The sequence below is a fragment of the Pistacia vera genome, unplaced genomic scaffold (genome assembly GCF_008641045.1).
Source record: "Pistacia vera cultivar Batoury unplaced genomic scaffold, PisVer_v2 Contig520, whole genome shotgun sequence".
Lineage (NCBI taxonomy): Eukaryota > Viridiplantae > Streptophyta > Magnoliopsida > Sapindales > Anacardiaceae > Pistacia > Pistacia vera.
The window spans coordinates 700,170-720,435 of NW_022196358.1; the positions used below are offsets into that span (position 1 = coordinate 700,170).

Below are 20,266 nucleotides of genomic sequence, written 5' to 3' on the forward strand. Positions count from 1 at the left end.
TCTACCCATTACTCACGAGTTCCCCATCGTACAACCTACTCTATTCTCTTTTTCTCTCTTTTCTCTTAATGAAGCTCACATTCAAGGTTCTCTACTCTTTCTCTAATTCATAATTAATGCATATGGATGATTCATGCTCATTAATGCACTCATAAAATGCAATTATGCCATGTAGCAATAATTAAGGTTCTCTACTCTTAATCATGCCTTACTCAAGCATTTCATCATACAACTCATGTGCATATAAAACTCTACTTGATCTATAACTCTTCTCCTCTCTTTAATAATCCAAAATGGGAGAAACTCCCTCATACTCTCTAAGTTCCTGTCAAAGAAAAACACTCCCAAAGGGTTTGGCTCAAAACTCTCTCCAACTTCTATCAAACTCAACTCAAGCTCAACTCAACATTATAAAATCTCAACTCTTCTCATAACTCAATTATATTCAACAATAAGTATAAATAACCATCCATCTTATCACAATTTATCAATAAACATAATACATACACATACATACATAAATCTCTACTCAAAAAAGTTCTTAAATCTCAACTTGGGTTGGATTTACTTACCTTGTGAATAAGTGGCTTCTCTAACACTTCTCTTTTTCTTTTGTGGCCTAGCTTTTCTCTACAACTTAAAACAACAACAATAACAATATAAGATTTCAACACACTATAAGTAAATTTACATCTAAAGTAAGAATCCTTACCTTAGGATGCTTTAGATGAAATCTCTACTAAAAATTACCCAAAAGCTCCCTAAAACTCCTCAGAAATCTTGGAAGATTGAATGAAGAATTAAGAGAATTTAGGGAAGGAGAATGGCGGTGGAAATGGGTGAAATGAAGGGTTTACTACACTTAATCCCTTTTTAGCTCATATTATAACCACTTTTTCCCATTTTGCCCTTGCTCTTCCTTGAAAATTCCATCTTTACCCTTTAATTCTTTGCAAATACGCCCTCATCTCCAACACATTCTCTACTAAATTTCCTTACATTTTACTCCTCACTTATCCTGCTAATTAGGGGTGGAATAGTCATTTTACCCCTATGGAGAATTCTCTAGAAACCTCAAGAAACTTTTCTGTTGTCCCGTCGCCGTAGCGAAGCAATTTCCGTCGCCCCGACGAAAACTTACAGAGTTGACACCGCAATTACAAAGCCAACGTCACCGCAGTGAAGACTGTAATTCCAAGATTCCTTAAGTCTCACCCAATTTCAAGGCAAACATTCAACCAAGTCAACATACCATTTCAATTAAAGGCCAATCAACCAACCATGACAACATACAAACTCAATTGAAGCTGAATCAATGAACATTTAAGTAATACAGCAAATCTTAACTATGTACCTCAAGTGGGGCGTTACAGCAGACATTGATAGCCTCTTCAACCATGTATGTAGAATTCATTGCGTGTTATAGGGCAACCACTCAGGCTAAATGGTTAAAGAATTACATTTATGAGTTACATGTGGTTGATTCCATCTCTAGGCCACTGAGAATCTACTGTGATAATAATGCAACCGTGTTCTTTTCTAAGAACAATAAAATCAGTAGCAAGTCAAAGCATATGGAGATAAAGTATCTAATAGTCAAGGACCTGGTTAAAAAGGGAGACATTATTGTAGAGTACATTAGTATTGATAGTATGTTGGTTGACCCACTAATCAAAGGACTTAGACCCATTATTTTTAAAGGTCATGTAGAAAACATCGGTATTTTAGAGTCCTTTGATATTCTAGGTTAGTTGGAGTTATTGATGTATAACTGTTGTTTTTATGCTATTAATGATTGAGTTAGCATATATTTTTATCCTGATCACTATTTTGATAATTTGTTGATACATATGCACATATGACTTGTTGATATACAACATTGTCTCTCAAGAATAAGGTTTCTCTTGATGATGACAATTGTATATGGGTATGTTTCATATTTGTGTATCTCGAGATATATAATTGGTTGAAACATTTGGGCTTCATTGGAAGCTGTGAAGCTTCGTTGGAAGCTGTGGGATTTCTCTAGCTTTTCTTTAAAGCATAAAGGCAACAGAGAAATCATTATGAGGACTGACAAGGAAATAATACATGTTGTGATCATTTTGTTAGGTGCTATCCCTAACGCACTCCTAGATTATCGATCAATGTGATTTGGTTATTAATAATTGTAATCATGGATTGATCTTATGTCGATTTAAGATGTAAAGATTGTCTTGGTTCATTATTGATAATCATATTGACAAAATTGTTGGTCGAAGTGTTATCTTTAGACTATGTTATTTTCTTAAAATAGTGGCACTTTAAAGTTAATTTTTTTTTTTTTTTGTTTACTTGGAAGTCAAAATTGTTTTATTTTCTTAAAATAAAATAAAATAATTCATTTTGACCAAGTGGGAGGATCTTAGAAATTTTCCGGAGTGTGAGCTAACAGTAATTATAATTTTGTTTTAATTAAAATCGGGTAAATATGTAGTCCAAATGAGATATCTTAATGAACTTTATGTGATCGTTCCAGGATTGTCCAATACACTTCATTATAATAATCTGGGTGACGCCTAGTGTGGGCTTGAGCCTATAATGGGCTCCAGGGCTCACTGGGCCTTTAATAGGAGGGCCCAATAAACCAATATTATAATTGGTTAGGTCCACTTTCCAAATGCAAGATAGAACAACTTAACCCATTGTAAGTCGTCATTCGATGTGCGTTACTGGAAAGGAATACCGACGGTTTCTATCTTTTTTGGAAAACCTGTCGCTTCTACCATAAGGAATTCAAGAATAGAAAATCATGACACAAATAGGTTTGTCTATAACCCTTATTATTAATTCAATATTCTATAATTTATGTGTTGATCTTTTGGGATATTGTTGATTATGACTGAATTCTATTCATGTTGTTTGATTGATATTCCTAATAGAATTCTTATATCATTGACTTACAGATGTTTGCAGGGAGTTGAGAGTTTATTAATAGAGAGAAGTTGCATTAAAAGAGGTGAATAAGAAGGCAGAAGTTGAGTTTTTTATGAAAGTGCAAAATTGTCCATAAAACAATGAGAGGGGTTATAAAGTACAAAACTTTTCAAAATGGCCTATTTTTTATTTAATCATGAAATTACAACATCTTAATATAATATCTCTTTTTAAAACTTATTTGGGTTAATAACAGTAACTATAGTTAGGTATAATCAACAAAAATCTCACTGTGGTTAGATTAATAATTGAAATCCCCTTACCGTTAATTATATGGTATTAAAATAAACAATAAAGGGGCAATTACATAAATATTCATTCTCCTATGGTGCGTTTGGATCAGGGTCATATATGATAATGAGGGTAATCTTCGTTTATTTTGCAAGATTCTGTTGTTTGGTTTGTAAGTAATAAAATATTATGGTATCTTTTATTGTAAATAGTGTTTACTGTTGATAATGTAGGGAATAATCCTATACCCTCCCCCTAATGTGTTATTAAAAGATTACTAGGCAATTTGATTTTTATACTTATTTTGTCCTTAATTAAATACCATTTCGGATACAATTACCCTCAAATGTCTACTAAATGACCATTAACCTAGCCCGCCTACATTTGAGAATTTAGCTAAAATACCTTAGCCACAAAAAAGTTAAAAAGTTAACAAAATACACCCAACCACCCAAGACCACCGTCAGCTGCCGACATCATTTGCCATAATGGCACATGACCGGAGCTATCTAGCCAGTCGTGCGTTGGTAAGGCCGTTTCTATGGCCATTTCATGGCCACATCTTTGGCTGTGAAACAGCTATAGATTTGGCCATGAAACGGCCATGGATCACGGAAATGGCTTTGCCGGCGCACGGCTGGCCATATACAGTGAGTCATGCACCATTCCGTTCACTGTCGGCAATGACCTGTGGTGGTGGTTGGCTGTCAGAAGTGGCTTGGGGTGGATGAGGGTGATTTTGCTATAAATTAAAGTTTTATATAATTGGAGTGTTTTAACAAAATTTCAAATATTAGGGTTAAAAGTGATTCAAGAAATAATAATAATAATAATAATAATATATTAATATTTAAAAATAAGGGTAATTATGTATTCTATATAACATATAGACCCATTTATCCTTCCAATCAAATATATAAATATAACATATTCTCTAATTTATTTAAATCAACCAAATACATTTCCCTAAATATTCTGAATAATCTTTAAGATGATTTATATTTCCATTTAATATAACATCTTATATGATACAATACTACGTGATCTAAACGTTAATTTGAAGACGCTTCATTGCCTGCTTTCTTAAAAAAAAAAAAAAAAAAAAAAAAAAATCCTAGTGTAAGCAGTTCAACAGTTATTACACAACCTTTTCTCTTCACCGCGTGATCAATTTTTTTCTTCTAAACTAAATTTAGAAACAGAACCGAAACCCTAAAATTCTTACTCCGATTCAATTTGAATTTATTAGCAATCAATTTTGAATCTTAGACCAAATTGGAATTGATTGGTTTGTACAAATGGCAGAAGAGACAAGTGGAGGTGGATCTGAAATAACGAATGGCGTGGGACTGTCATCAATGGACTCAATGGAGTCGAGATGGGTATTCCAGAATGACGACGAATCGGAGGTGGATGAGGATGAGGAAGACAGAGAGTCTGAACATCGCGCTGGATTGGATTCTGAAGACGAGGAAAGTGGTGAACAACGCTTGATTCGCACAGGACCTCGTATTGATTCATTTGATGTCGAAGCTCTTGACATACCCGGCGCCATTCGAAATGACTATGAGGTACATTGTGTTCGGATTTAACATTTAGTTGGTTTATTAGATATTTTGCTTCTTTAAAGCTTAGTTGATAATTCTTTTGAGCTGCTTGCGAACTCACATGTAGTAATTTTATCTGATTTATAAGTGTTTTCTTCAGTAGCAATTTATGTGTAATGAAACGAACTTTTAGTTTGTTGGCAAAGTGGGCTGGAAATGTCTCGTTATATCTCGCTTATGTAAATAGTAGTGGAAACGGTAGATTATTGTAACGTGCTGGTTTGTCTGAATCAAATGGGATCTTTTAATTAATGAAGGAACGTTGATTTTGAAATATTTAGAGCCATGCATGAATTGTTATTCCATTAGTGTCTTTGCTTGCTATGAGGATTCCTGTCTACTTAGGTCAAGTTTTGAATATGTATACTCTTTTGTACATATTTGAGTGGGTGAGCATAAGATCACCAATGATGAACAATTGAATCATGAAGTTGTAAGTTTATTTTATATAGCAACGGATATAACAGTTGGAGCTTACTGCCTGATTTGTGTAATTGTAGTTGCAGGACTTCAGTGTGGGAAAGAGAATCATACTTGTTTTTCAGACACTTGGTGTCGTCTTTGGTGATGTTGGAACAAGTCCGTTATATACCTTTGATGTGATGTTTACCAAGGCTCCTATAAATGGAAATGAAGATGTTCTTGGGGCATTATCACTGGTTTTATATACCTTGATCTTGATTCCACTGGTGAAGTATGTCTTTGTTGTTCTTTGGGCCAATGATGATGGTGAAGGTATGCTGGAAGTTATTAAACCATTTTTTTTTTTTTTTTTGAACTTTTTATGTGTCTGTAATATATGATTATATATTCATATACATGCATGTATTTATTTGTGTATGTAATTAGAAGTTAGTGCAAAAACGATGTGTGCCATTCATGTGGTGCTTCATTGTTGCAGGTGGTACTTTTGCATTGTACTCGTTGATTTGTCGGCATGCTAAGGTTAGTCTTCTCCCAAATCAGCTTCCTTCTGATGCTCGTATATCAAGCTTCAGACTGAAGGTGCCATCGGCTGAACTGGAGAGATCACTGAAAATCAAGGAAAGACTTGAGAACTCACAGACTCTGAAAAGGCTTCTACTGATGTTAGTGCTTGCTGGTACTTCTATGGTGATAGCTGATGGGGTTGTTACACCGGCAATGTCAGGTTTTATATGTTGTTTCTTTTTGCTAACGCTTGCAGTTATGGCTCAAGTCACAGGAAAGCTGTTCTAGATGCTTATTTTGCATTGTTATTTATATATATGTCTTTCTTGGTGCAGTAATGTCAGCTGTTGGTGGTCTAAAGGTTGGAGTAACTGCCATTAAGCAAGGTAATGTGATATCCTCAATCAATTAAGCTTTTATTCTTTGAGTTTACATTATTTTCTTGCTTTTTGATATTTAGTAATGAACAGACAGCATGTGAGCTTTTGGATTGTTCATTTTCTTTATTGGAAAAAAGTTAAAATGATAATGACCTTATTGTTCCTAGCAACTGGTAAATGTCTGCCTCCTTTTAGGGCTGAAAGGGATGACATTTTGCTTTCTTACATGCCCTATGAGGAGAGGTATTATATCAAGGAGACATGTTGACTCAGTTTAGCCTGTGTGACAATGCCAGTAAAAAGGAGAACTGAATAGGTCTTGACCTGAAACCTGAGCAAGTGAATAAATTAAGTATTTGTAAATACTTTAAACACATTGGAAACATTATAAAGTTTCTGATTTTTAGAAAAAAATACTACATTTTGTTCTGATACCAGTCTTTTGTTTTGCAACTCTGGTATTTGAGTAAAGAGAGCATTTGAATTCTTGAAATAGAAGTTTTTAGATTTTATAAAATTGTTAGAAACTTTTTCCTGGTTTTGAAACAATAACTTTATGTATATATGAAAGATAAGTAAAAAAAATTAACTGCAAATGAAGAAATTCATTCAAACCAGTACAATAATTTATTCATTGGACAAGGAAAATGGTTAAAGTCAAGTAGAGTTTTTGAAAAACCACCCATTTTACGAGGGTAAAAGTCAAGGGACAACCTTTCAGTCTGTAGAAAACTTTGGATTGACTGTCATATGTTTTGATAGTTCTCGAAACCTGAACTATTGTATCAAGTTACATTATGATATACACATGCCAGTAATTTTTATCTTCAAACACCTCAAGACAAAGGAGTCTCAACCTTCATCTACATTCTGTTATACAATCATCTATATCTTTCGTCAAGAAATAACTGCATTTCAGTCAAACTGAATTTCTTGTCACAACTATATACAATTTCTTAATACCAGCAATCCAACACCGTAATTAAATTAGAGTACAATTTTCGCTGCTGTGATTGTCATGACAAACATCTATTACAATTGTACATATTGCTCCTCATTCATGGTGAATAAAAATTACAAATTGTTCGTTCATCACAAGATGAACAATGACAAAATCCAATTTCCATGTGATCTTCATGGTCTCTAATAGGAAGAGTTCTGAACCAAATAAAATCAACATGTTTAACTGTTTACTTATGCTGCACAGACTTATGTTGCAGTCTTATGTTGCACAGTAACCAAATTAATGCATGCCTGAATTCAATAAATAAATATACAGAAATATGCCTAAATTTAACAAAAGATAACAACAATGCATCTTTTAAAGAATCGTGTCATACTCAAGGTAATGCATTCCATGCAAGAAAATTTTAACATTTTTAATAGTACTTTATGTAATAAGAATTTTTAAAAACCATAATTAGTTGTTTATATAAAAGATTCACATATTTTAATGATTTAAATATATCAGTCTCCTATATATATATATTAAAAAATTTGTTACTCTTAAAAACCCCACTTTATATAGCATTATCAAGCCATGAAAACAGTTTTGCACATACAGTTAAATTGGTCTGGCTGGTTGATTGAGAGATGATAAGGGATAATCTTTTCAGATGGTTGTTCATTTTGGATGAAAAGTTTGCAATAGTTGGGAAAAGCATGTTAATTCAAACGTGTTGTACAAAGAAGATAAGGTTGCTATAAACAATGTAGATAAATGTAGCAATGAGTACACTATCACATTTATAATGGGGAACATTAATCCACGTGGAGTAGAATGGTGCAAAGAACGTATTCAGTTGATACCATTTAGTTGGATTAACACTTAGTTTAATAAGTTTAAAACCTAGCAAAATTGATAAAAAATAAAGTTGCTGAGGATTCTACCAAATGAATTTATCACACTACTGGCACTATGTTGATACAAATTGATAATTGTATTCTAAAAAATGTTGCTAAAGAAAGGGTTTTTCCTCTTATATCTTGTTGGTCTCATTTAGGGACAGATACAAAAATTTACAATGGGCTATGCTAAGATGGATTTAGTTGGGCACATATCATATCAGTATTATTTTTTGGTTTGAAAAACCTGGAGCAACCTTTACCTAGTGCCCCTAGTACCATGACTTAATTTGAATTGTATGCTGTGAACTAGGATTAATTTTATTGCTGAAGTACATGCAGTCAAAGATCATAGCTTGGCCTTGATCCTGCTGGTTGGACTTGGTGCCATGACCTAATTTGGATTTTTGGGAACTATGATCAATTTTCCAGCTGAGTTACATGTTGTCAAAGAGTGATATTGTTGTGTTGTTTCAAAATCAGAAGAATTATAATTTGGTTTAGTAATTCGTTCTCCATATCAATTATGTAACTGTGAGTGTGCTGTTGAAGTAACTTGCTGAGGTAACAAGTAGTATTTTTATTTAATGAGGAGGGATTCATTACTCTAGGTGTAGGATTTGCAACTCTTTGCATGAATTTATTACTCTTTATGTTACACTTTCAAGTTGGATTTATCGATTAAACTATACAAATAATGCATATGATATTTAAAATTGTTCAAACATCACTAATTATACCATTAATAAACCTAATTTATATTAATACTGTTGCATTAAAATAAAAGCACATTTGAAGATTTTTGATGAATGGCTATAGATTTCCGATTGATATTAAAAGAGAAATATTGTGCATGGTCAAGATAGGAAATCCAATATTTTGGTAGGATATGACTACTATAAAAATTTATTAAGTAGTATAAAAGTAAGAAATAAGACATTTGCTTTAAATGAATTGAATTCTTTATTGAATTTTTATTTTTATTTTATCCCTCTAATTCCAAATGGGATGCTCGCTATTTTATGGTTTGTAAATTTAATTGAGCAAACTAGTTATTTTATTAGTTAATTTTTTATGCCTTTTTTTTTTGGGTGCAGATGAAGTGCTGATGATTTCAGTTGCCTTTCTCGTAATTTTGTTCAGTGTACAAAAGTATGGTACAAGCAAAGTAGGAATGGCTGTAGGTCCTGCTTTATTTATATGGTTTTGCTCTCTTGGTGGCGTTGGGATTTATAACCTTGTAAAATATGATAGCAGTGTCTTGAGAGCATTTAATCCCATTCACATCTATTTATTTTTCAAGAGAAACTCAACTAAGGCTTGGTCTGCACTTGGAGGTTGTATTCTTTGTGCAACAGGTGAGCATGCCAATCTAGGAATAATTTGGAAGCATTGTTTTTTATTTGAAATTTGAGCAGATCTGAATGTTAAGTGAAATTTGAATATATAAATCTGAATGTTGTGCTTATAGTTGTTGCGTTTATTTTTTTATTTTATTTATGTATGAACATTAGTTTTAGTCTATTTGTTTTAATAGCAAAACAATGAGAACCAATCTTTCCAAATTAAGAAATGTGACCAGGAGTGGTGGCAAAAGACTGAAGGCCCTAGGTTTGGGATTATAAATTAATGACAAAATGGTAGGGGGAACCCAGGCTGGATGAAACCAGGAAGCTTTTGGAATGTCAAGTAGGAAAAAGGTAGTTAGGGAGAAGAGTCTAGGTGCTAGATAAGTTAAAAGGGGAAGGCATGATGAATGACAGAATGAGGAACTTTTCAAGAGAAGAAGTCAAATGGTAACCAGGCTTGGGGACCTGGTAATTCTAGAAGAAATCAATTGGTGGCAGAAACCTAAGGCAAAGTGGGTGAGGGCAGGGGATCAATACAATAATGTTTCCTAGAATTGTGTGTGGAATTAAAATTAGAAACCTGATCAGCAAATTAGAAACAAAGGATGGGTTTGTGACTGGAAATGGCATGATTCTTATTAAAACAAAAAAAATGAGGATGGAATGAGAATGAAGGAAGAGATTATCAATAACATATGAAGTTGTACTCAAATCATGTGTTAGAAAACCAATACTATACATGCTCAATTGGAACCCCATCTCCAAAGAATTAGGCAAGCTGGTTGGAGAGATTGTTTATTGAGCAGGAGAATAAAAGGGGCTTTTATGAATGTTGCAACTGAATGTTTCACGGAGAATGCCCAAGCCTGGATGGCTTTCCTTCAATGTTGGGACATCGTTATGGAGGATTTAATGAAGATTTTTGGGGAATTTTTTCATAGGTGAGTATTTAATGAGATAACTAATGCCCAATGCTGCATTCATAGGCCTTATTTCTAAATATATAAGAATCCTTGAAGATACATATTTGATACATACAAGCTTATGCAAGTCCTTGCCAAAGGTTTCTCTCCTATGTTGAAAGAGGTATTTAAAGGAACTATATCTGCAGGACAAGCAGCTTTTGTTTATGTACTTTTGGTGGCTAATGAATTGTGGAGAAGTGTGAGGCAGTGGTGATTAAAATCCACTTTGAGAAGGCATAATATAATTTGGATTGGAATTTCTTGGATTATCTCCTAAAGGTTATGAGTTTTGTACTAGATGGAGGGGATGATCAAGGGTATCCTCCAGTTGATGAACTTTTTGATTTTTATTAATGAGCTTCCCAGGGGACATTTTGGTGCTACAAAGGATTAAGGCAAGAACCCTCTTTCTCACTTTTATTTAACTTTGGTGCTTGATAGATTAAGTAGACTGATAGATGAAGCTATTTCACTAGATTAAATGAGGGTATGTTGAGAAGGATAAAATTGAGGTCTCTCATCTTCAAGGTATCAATGACATGATATTCTTCTTTTTGTATGCCAGTGTGATTAATATTTGCATTTTTATTGAAGCATAGTGTTGGAATCTTCCATTGATGGTTGCATTTCTGAATCCTATATTACCATTCTCTTTTATGATTGCTGCTTTGGATTTTGTTTCAGGTTCTGAGGCAATGTTTGCAGATCTTTGCTACTTTTCAGTGCGATCAGTTCAGGTGAAGATACTGCAGAATAGCATTATCTGGATTAGATATTTTTACATTACCTTTGATATATCAGCATCTTTTGGTGTTTCATTTCTGATTAGGTGTTGTTATTGATACGATTCTGATGTATTTGATAGTGGTTTTCTGCAGCTTACATTTATGTTTCTCGTTTTACCATGCCTTCTGTTGGGTTATTTGGGTCAAGCAGCTTACCTTATGGACAACCATTCTGGAGCTGAGCAAGTTTTTTTCAATTGCATTCCAAGTAAGCTTTGCATCTTATCTCTATCAATGTGCAAGGTCTTTGCAATACTTTGAAAATGGATTAGTTTTGTTTTATAATTGTATGATTTGTTTTTTTTTACTAAATTTTTTGTTTTTGTAAAATCTTAAATACTATTTCTGTTGTAGAGATGTATTAATCCTTCTTTTTTCCTTTCGGCATTTTGTATTTGCTGGAGATTTTTAAGTGTTAAGCTATTATACTTTGTCTGCAGCTGGCGCTTTCTGGCCTATCCTCCTCATTGCTAACATAGCAGCACTGATTTCAAGTCGGGCTATGACCACCGCAACATTTTCGTGTATAAAACAATCAACTGTGCTTGGTTGTTTCCCTCGTCTTAAAATCATCCATACCTCTCGAAAATTCATGGGCCAGATTTATATCCCAGTTATTAATTGGTTTTTGTTGGTCGTGTGTGTGTTGTTTGTCTGCTCTATCGCAAGCATTACTGAGATGGGAAATGCATATGGTAATACTCTTTTGAATCTTTATGTATCATTTTTGGTTCACTTTTAATCTCATGATTTAAAGTATTTCGGTGAAATTTACTGGTAAAATCTAGCTTCTAGGTCTTTTTTTAATTTTATTTTGTTATTTTATTTTTAACTTTGTTGGATATGAAGCAGAATAACTTAAAATGCTATAGTAAATTTTGAAGAAAGCAAACAACCATCTGCAAATATTGGAACAGCCTTGAGGCCTACAAAAATTATCTATACATTTGTAATTAATTCTGAAAACTAGCGTCTTAAAAATGAGCATTGCCCTTGAAACCACTGAAACCTGCCAAAACTCCTTGATTTGAATGGATTATGAAGCATAACATATATTTTTTGAGACTGAGACCTACAAAGAAGCTACTTATAATTACAATTGTTATGACTAGTGTGAATCATCTCAGTCAAGGTTTTGCGTGTGAAGCTGTTCATTTTGCATGGCATGTGTTATTTTAAGTAAATTTGTTCGGAAATATGTTTAACTTCAGCTATTTTGACAGCAAGTTAGGAAATTCATCTTCCATAACATATATTATACCACAGTAAGGTAGTTAAGATTGGTGTTTTTAAGATTAGGAGCTGTCCATCGAATTCTTTCATAATGCTTTATGGATTACATGGTGATGGAGAAAAAGCATTAGCAAGATATTTGATGTAAAATAATTTGTAGTTGATATTGAGGAGAAAATATATTGCTTTTGACTTTCTTATCAAGATGTCTTTGTTTGCTTGGACTGTGGTTATCCGAAGAATTCTCAGGGCTAAAAATTTGATTAAAAGTGATAAAGTTGTTATAAGTTGGAGGTTTATTTGTAAATAGATGGAGAAACTGCCAATCAGTGATTGCTACATTGTGTTTGTGCAGTTGTTAAGGTTTTCTTTAGTGGATTCACTGGGTTATATCTTCTTTCATACTTGAAATTCTTTTTCTTGGGGTTGGATTGGGAGGAATTAATGATAAGGTTGCTTGGTGGGATCCTTCTTGCTAATGTGAATCATTTGGTTGGAGTGAAATGGAAGGGGATTTGAGGGGACAGAAAAGTCATTGTTACTTTGAAATTGGGATTCTTGAAGACATTATTACAAAGTTCTGTATGTTCGTGTTTATTTTTTTTATTGAGTTTCTGGATACCATAGATTTTAATTATTTGTCTTTTCTGTAAGAATCTCCTTAATTCTCCTACTCTAATTGGGCATTTATTTCTTGTATTTATCCATGTACTTCTAAGAAAAAAATGATACTATACAGTATTCAAATAGTTTTTCAAAGTTGTAGTTGCTTTTTAGCATGGTTTCAGCTCAGATGCAATTCACACACCCTCTGTGTGTGCAGAGGAGCAAGTAGCCTATGCTAATTCTAGTTACGCTGAATTTAGCAAGACTTCTGCTAGCTGATTGCAAAAGACGTGGTCAAAATAGCTGTGAGCTTCAGAAGAAAATATCAATGATCTTCAAAACTGTTAAATTATATTTGCTTTTATGTGTTTTTACCTAAGTGTTGTATGGGAATGAATAAAAGGAGACTCTTAAGTTGGAGAAAAAAGTAGTCTTAAGTTCTCAAATCTATGAATTGAAAGAAGCAAAGGTTATTAGTGAGTGGAGCTACTTCTGATGGTTTTTTCTCTCTAGATCACTGCTACTCTGCCTGAAAAGACCCTCTGAAGTTTATCAAAATTTAACTGATTGACAAATAGAGGGTTCTCATACTATGCTGGATTCAGCTAGACTCCTAGCTAATTGCTAACTGACTTCATCTAAACTAATTCAGTGGTACACCTTTTACAGTTGCTTCTATAGTATTTTGGAAGAAAGGAGAGAGTCTAAATTGGGGAGTAGATGTTACAGAAGTCAGCTAGGGCAAGAGAAGGAAATGGATAATTGCTAGGGTAGAGGAGCCTTTGCTGCCTTCTATGCTGAATTAAAATAACATTCTTCCTAGTCTTTCATGGGTCAATCTTAAATGTCGCTGACTTTATTCTTTTCTTTTTTTCAAGAATATATCTTTCTAATGTTGTTTTTATTTTTTTTATTTTTTACAGGCATTGCTGAGCTGGGAGTGATGATGATGACAACAGTTTTAGTGACTATCGTTATGCTTCTTATATGGCAGATAAACATTATAATTGTGCTCAGCTTCGTGGTTTTTTTCCTGGGAATGGAGCTGACCTTTTTCTCGTCGGTTTTGGGGAGTGTGGGGGATGGAAGTTGGATAATATTGGTTTTCGCCATAATAATGTTTTTTATAATGTACATCTGGAACTATGGAAGTAAGCTGAAGTATGAAACTGAAGTCAAGCAAAAACTGTCAATGGATTTGATGCGGGAACTGGGCAGCAATCTTGGGACAATTAGAGCTCCTGGAATTGGCTTGCTTTATAATGAGTTGGTGAAGGGAATACCTGCAATTTTTGGCCATTTTTTGACTACTCTTCCAGCAATTCACTCCATGATTATATTTGTTTGTATAAAGTATGTTCCAGTTCCTGTTGTGCCACAAAGTGAAAGGTTCCTTTTCCGAAGAGTGTGTCCAAAAAGCTACCACATATTCCGATGTATAGCCCGGTAAATGCTCTATTCCTGCAAGCCAGTAGCTGTTATTATTATGATGAGGTTTTTTATGTAAGCTCAGAGTCACAGATAATAGTGGTGACCTTGCCTCACCTCGAATGCCAAATGTTTTAATGATTTTTGGAATTTACCATTTTCATTTTATCTCTGGTTTTCTCTTTTGGTCCGATGATATTGCCTTAAAAATTTAATTCAGCTACTGTGAATAGGTATGGCTACAAGGATGTTCGCAAAGAAAATCACCAGGCATTTGAGCAGCTGTTAATTGAGAGCCTTGAGAAGTTCATTCGTCGGGAAGCCCAGGAACGGTCATTGGAAAGTGATGGGGATGATGATAATGATTCTGAGGATGATTTAACTAGTACAAGACTTCTCATAGCTCCTAATGGAAGTGTCTACTCGCTTAATGTTCCTCTCCTGGCTGAGTTCAAGGACAAAAGTGAGCCCATTTCAGAAGCAAGCACCTCTGAAGAGGTGAAGCCTGAAATGCCTGTAGATTCTACAAATTCTGATCCAGAGCAGAGCCTGGAGAGGGAGCTGTCTTTTATTCGCAGGGCTAAAGAATCTGGGGTCGTTTATCTTCTTGGCCATGGAGATATTAGAGCAAGGAAGGATTCCTGGTTTATCAAGAAGCTTGTCATAAATTATTTCTATGCTTTCTTGAGAAAGAACTGCAGGAGGGGGATTGCGAATTTGAGTGTTCCCCACTCACATCTCATGCAGGTTGGGATGACTTACATGGTTTGATGCTTGATTCTGCTTCCAGGAAGGGCAGATCTCAACATGAAAAGTTTGACACTCTTCGTCTTATGGCATGTTCAGCTGTCAATGTAAGTTGCATCCGTTAATTTACACAAGCTTACACAATTTTCTTGATTATTGATGGCCCTTTGGATCTGCCAATCATTGAATTTTTTCCACCTTGTTGATCAGGAATTTTTCTAGTGTTTCAGCTTGGGTTGTCTTTGATGTATTCAATTTTTACTATTCCAACAGATGCATATGGAAATTGCCTCTTGTAACCAGCATGTTTTAAGTGATGTGAATGTGATTTTTCATAAATCTAGTTGCCGCCGCAAAAGGCCTGTTCAAAATTTATATATTTTGGCCTAGTCATTCCATCACAGACTTAATAAAAAGGGCATGAAGAATAGGTAACAGGTCAGCTGCCTGGACTGATTCACTGTATTGATACCTGAGTTAAAATCTGGCTTTAAAAAAGCCCATCATAGAATTTTGTATTTAGGCATTTTCATTGTATTTTGTTTTCTTTTATTATTATTATTATTTTGTTTTTCATATTTAACAATTCGTATTCGTATTGATAATAGTGTTGCAATTAAATATAATTGGATGATAGATAAATGATATGTTTACTTGTTCTGTAGTTCATTCAAATGATAGGTTATGTTATAATAGGAAGTGTCCTTTTTAAGTTTATTTTTCTTTTGTCCATTTTCTGTCATGATTTTTGTCCTTGACAATACCCTTTGTTTCCAAGGGCATTTTGGCGCCCTAGAAAATTGTTAGTTGAATCCAATAATAAAGATTTATAAATATCTTTTTTTCTCAAGTTGGTAAAATACATTTTCATCTGTAAAGGATAATCTTTTCAGATGGTTGTTCATTTGGATGAAAAGTTTGCAATGTGGGAAAAGCATGTTAATTCAAACGTGTTGTACAAAGAAGATAAGGTTGCTATAAACAATGTAAAAATGTAGCAATGAGTACACTATCACACATTATAATGGGGAACATTAATCCAGTGGAGTAGAGCGGGGCAAAGAACGTATTCAGTTGATACCATTTAGTTGGATTAACACTTAGTTTAATAAGTTAAAACCTAGCAAAATTGATAAAAAATAAAGTTGCTGAGGATTCTACCAAATGAATTATCACACTACTGGCACTATGTTGATACAAATTGATAATTGTATTCTAAAAAATGTTGCTAAAGAAAGGGTTTTTCCTCTTATATCTTGTTGGTCTCATTTAGGGACAGATACAAAAATTTACAATGGGCTATGCTAGATGGATTTAGTTGGGACATATCATATCAGTAGTATTTTTTGGTTTGAAAAACCTGGAGCAACCTTTAGCTAGTGCCCCTAGTGCCATGACTTAATTGAATTGTATGCTGTGAACTAGGATTAATTTTATTGCTGAATACATGCAGTCAAAGATCAAGCTTGGCCTTGATCTGCTTGTTGGACTTGGTGCCGACCTAATTTGGATTGTTGGGAACTATGATCAATTTTCAGCTGAGTTACAGTTGTCAAAGGTGATATTGTTGTGTGTGTTCAAAATCAGAAGAATTATAATTTGGTTTAGTAATTCGTTCTCCCTATCAATTATGTAACCGTGAGTGTGCTGTTGAAGTAACTTGCTGAGGTAACAAGTAGTATTTTATTTAATGAGGAGGGATTCATTACTCTAGGTGTAGGATTTGCAACTCTTTGCATGAATTTATTACTCTTTATGTTACACTTTCAAGTTAGATTTATCGATTAAACTATACAAATAATGCATATGATATTAAAATTGTTCAAACATCACTAATTATTCATTAATAAAACCTAATTTATATAATACTGTGCATTAAAATAAAGCACATTTGAAGATTTTTGATGAATGGCTATAGTTCGATTGATATTAAAAGAGAAATATTGTGCATGGTCAAGATAGGAAATCCAATATTTTGGTAGGATATGACTACTATAAAAATTTATTAAGTAGTATAAAGTAAGAAATAAGACATTTGCTTAAATGAATTGAATTCTTTATTGAATTTTATTTTTATTTATCCCTTAATTCCAAAGGGATGCTCGCTATTTTAGGTTTGTAAATAATTGAGCAAACTAGTTATTTTATTGTTAATTTTTTATGCCTTTTTTTTTGGGTGCAGATGAAGTGCTGATGATTTCAGTTGCCTTTCTCAATTTTGTTCAGTGTACAAAAGTATGGTACAAGCAAAGTAGAATGGCTGTAGGTCCTGCTTTATTATATGGTTTTGCTCTCTTGGTGGCGTTGGGATTTATAACCTTGTAAAATATGATAGCAGTGTTTGAGAGCATTTAATCCCATTCACATCATTTATTTTTCAAGAGAAAATCAACTAAGGCTTGGTCTGCACTTGGAGGTTGTATTCTTTGTGCAACAGGTGAGCATGCCAATCTAGGAATAATTTGGAAGCAGTGTTTTTATTTGAAATTTGAGCAGACTGAATGTTAAGTGAAATTGAATATATAAATCTGAATGTTGTGCTTATAGTTGTTGCGTTTATTTTTATTTATTTATGTATGAAACATTAGTTTTAGTCTATTTGTTTAATAGCAAAACAATGAGAACCAATCTTTCCAAATTAAGAAATGTGACCAGGAGTGGTGGCAAAAGACTGAGGCCCTAGGTTTGGGATTATAAATTAATGACAAATGGTAGGGGGAACCCAGGCTGATGAAACCAGGAAGCTTTGGAATGTCAAGTAGGAAAAAGGTAGTTAGGGAGAAGAGTCTAGGTGTAGATAAGTTAAAAGGGAAGGCATGATGAATGACAGAATAAGGAACTTTTCAAGAGAAGACTCAAATGGTAACCAGGCTTGGGGACCTGGTAATTCTAGAAGAAATCAATTGGTGGCAGAAACCTAAGGCAAAGTGGGTGAGGGCAGGGGATCAATACAATAATGTTTCCTAGATGTGTGTGGAATTAAAATTAGAAACCTGATCAGCAAATTAGAAACAAAGATGGGTTTGTGACTGGAAATGGCATGATTCTTATTAAAACAAAAAAATGGAGATGGAATGAGAATGAAGGAAGAGATTATCAATAACATATGAAGGTGTACTCAAATCATGTGTTAGAAAACCAATACTATACATGCTCAATTGGAACCCCATCTCCAAAGAATTAGGCAAGCTGGTTGGAGAGATTGTTATTGAGCAGGAGAATAAAAGGGGCTTTTATGAATGTTGTACTGAATGTTTCACGGAGAATGCCCAAGCCTGGAGGCTTTCCTTCAATGTTGGGACATCGTTATGGAGGATTAATGAAGATTTTTGGGGAATTTTTCAAGGTGAGTATTTAATGAGTAACTAATGCCCAATGCTGCATTCATAGGCCTATTTCTAAATATATAAGAATCCTTGAAGATACATATTTGATACATACAAGCTTATGCAAGTCCTTGCCAAAGGGTTCTCTCCTATGTTGAGAGAGGTATTTAAAGGAACTATATCTGCAGGACAAGCAGCTTTTGTTTATGTACTTTGGTGGTAATGAATTGTGGAGAAGTGTGAAGCATTGGTGATTAAAAACACTTTGAGAAGGCATAATATAATTTGGATTGGAATTCTTGGATTATCTCCTAAAGGTTATGAGTTTTGTACTAGATGGAGGGGATGATCAAGGGTATCCTCCGGTTGAACTTTTTGATTTTTATTAATGAGCTTCCCAGGGGACAGTTTGTGTGGCTACAAAGGATTAAGGCAAGAAACTCTTTCTCACTATTTAACTTTGGTGCTTGATAGATTAAGTAGACTGATAGATGAAGATTTCACTAGATTAAATGAGGGTATGTTGAGAAGGATAAAATTGAGGTCTCTCATCTTCAATGTATCAATGACATGAATTATCTTTTTGTATGCCAGTGTGATTAATATTGCATTTTTATTGAAGCATAGTGTTGGAATCTTCCATTGATGGTTGCATTTCTGAATCCTATATTACCATGCTCTTTTATGATTGCTGCTTTGGATTTTGTTTCAGGTTCTGAGGCAATGTTTGCAGATCTTTGCTACTTTTCAGTGCGATCAGTCAGGTAAGATACTGCAGAATAGCATTATCTGGATTGATATTTTACATTACCTTTGATATATCAGCATCTTTTGGTGTTTCATTTCTGATTAGGTGTTGTTATTGATACGATTCTGAGTATTTGATAGTGGTTTTCTGCAGCTTACATTTAGTTTCTCGTTTTACCATGCTTCTGTTGGGTTATTTGGGTCAAGCAGCTTACCTTATGGACAACCATTCTGGAGCTGAGCAAGTTTTTTTCAATTGCATTCCAAGTAAGCTTTGCATCTTATCGCTATCAATGTGCAAGGTCTTTGCAGTACTTTGAAGATTAGTTTGTTTTTGTAAAATCTTAAATACTATTTCTTGTAGAGATGTATTAATCCTTCTTTTCCTTTCGGCATTTTGTATTTGCTGGAGATTTTAAGTGTTAAGCTATTATACTTTGTCTGCAGCTGGCGCTTTCGGCCTATCCTCCTCATTGCTAACATAGCAGCACTGATTTCAAGTCGGGCTATGACCACCGCAACATTTTCGTGTATAAAACAATCAACTGTGCTTGGGTTGTTTCCCTCGTCTTAAAATCATCCATACCTCTCGAAATTTGGGCCAGATTTATCCCAGTATTAATTGGTTTGTTGGTCGTGGTGTGTTGTTTGTCTGCTCTATCGCAAGCATTACTGAGATGGGAAATGCATATGGTAATACTCTTTTGAATCTTTATGTATCATTTTTGGTTCACTTTTAATCTCATGATTTAAAGTATTTCGGTGAAATTTACTGGTAAAATTAGCTTCTAGGTCTTTTTAATTTTATTTTGTTATTTATTTTTAACTTTGTTGGATATGAAGCAGAATAACTTAAAATGCTATAGTAAATTTTGAAGAAAGCAAAAAAGCATCTGCAAATATTGGAACAGCCTTGAGGCCTACGAAAATATCTATACATTTGTAATTAATTCTGAAAACTAGCATCTTAAAAATGAGCATTGCCCTTGAAACCACTGAAACTGCAAAACTCCTGATTTGAATGGATTATGAAGCATAACATATATTTTTTGAGACTGAGACCTACAAAGAGCTACTTATAATAACAATTGTTATGACTAGTGTGAATCAT

At 33.9% G+C, this 20,266-nt stretch overlaps 1 protein-coding gene across 2 annotated transcripts; it reads left to right on the forward strand.

The window, feature by feature from the left end:
- The first annotated feature begins 4,308 nt into the window (after window positions 1–4,308).
- LOC116106703 (potassium transporter 7-like) lies at window positions 4,309–15,653 on the forward strand. 2 transcript variants are annotated; one of them, XM_031393039.1, is made up of 10 exons: window positions 4,309–4,778; window positions 5,315–5,549; window positions 5,716–5,964; window positions 6,080–6,130; window positions 9,067–9,327; window positions 10,968–11,020; window positions 11,162–11,276; window positions 11,509–11,763; window positions 13,831–14,353; window positions 14,569–15,653. In XM_031393039.1, exons 1-10 carry the CDS (start codon window positions 4,506–4,508, stop codon window positions 15,104–15,106), a joined length of 2,553 nt encoding a protein of 850 aa, XP_031248899.1. In that variant the 5' UTR covers window positions 4,309–4,505; the 3' UTR covers window positions 15,107–15,653. The 2 variants fall into 2 exon arrangements, with proteins under 2 accessions (XP_031248899.1, XP_031248900.1); XM_031393040.1 differs by having other exon boundaries at window positions 14,556–14,685.
- The last annotated feature ends 4,613 nt before the right edge of the window (window positions 15,654–20,266 follow it).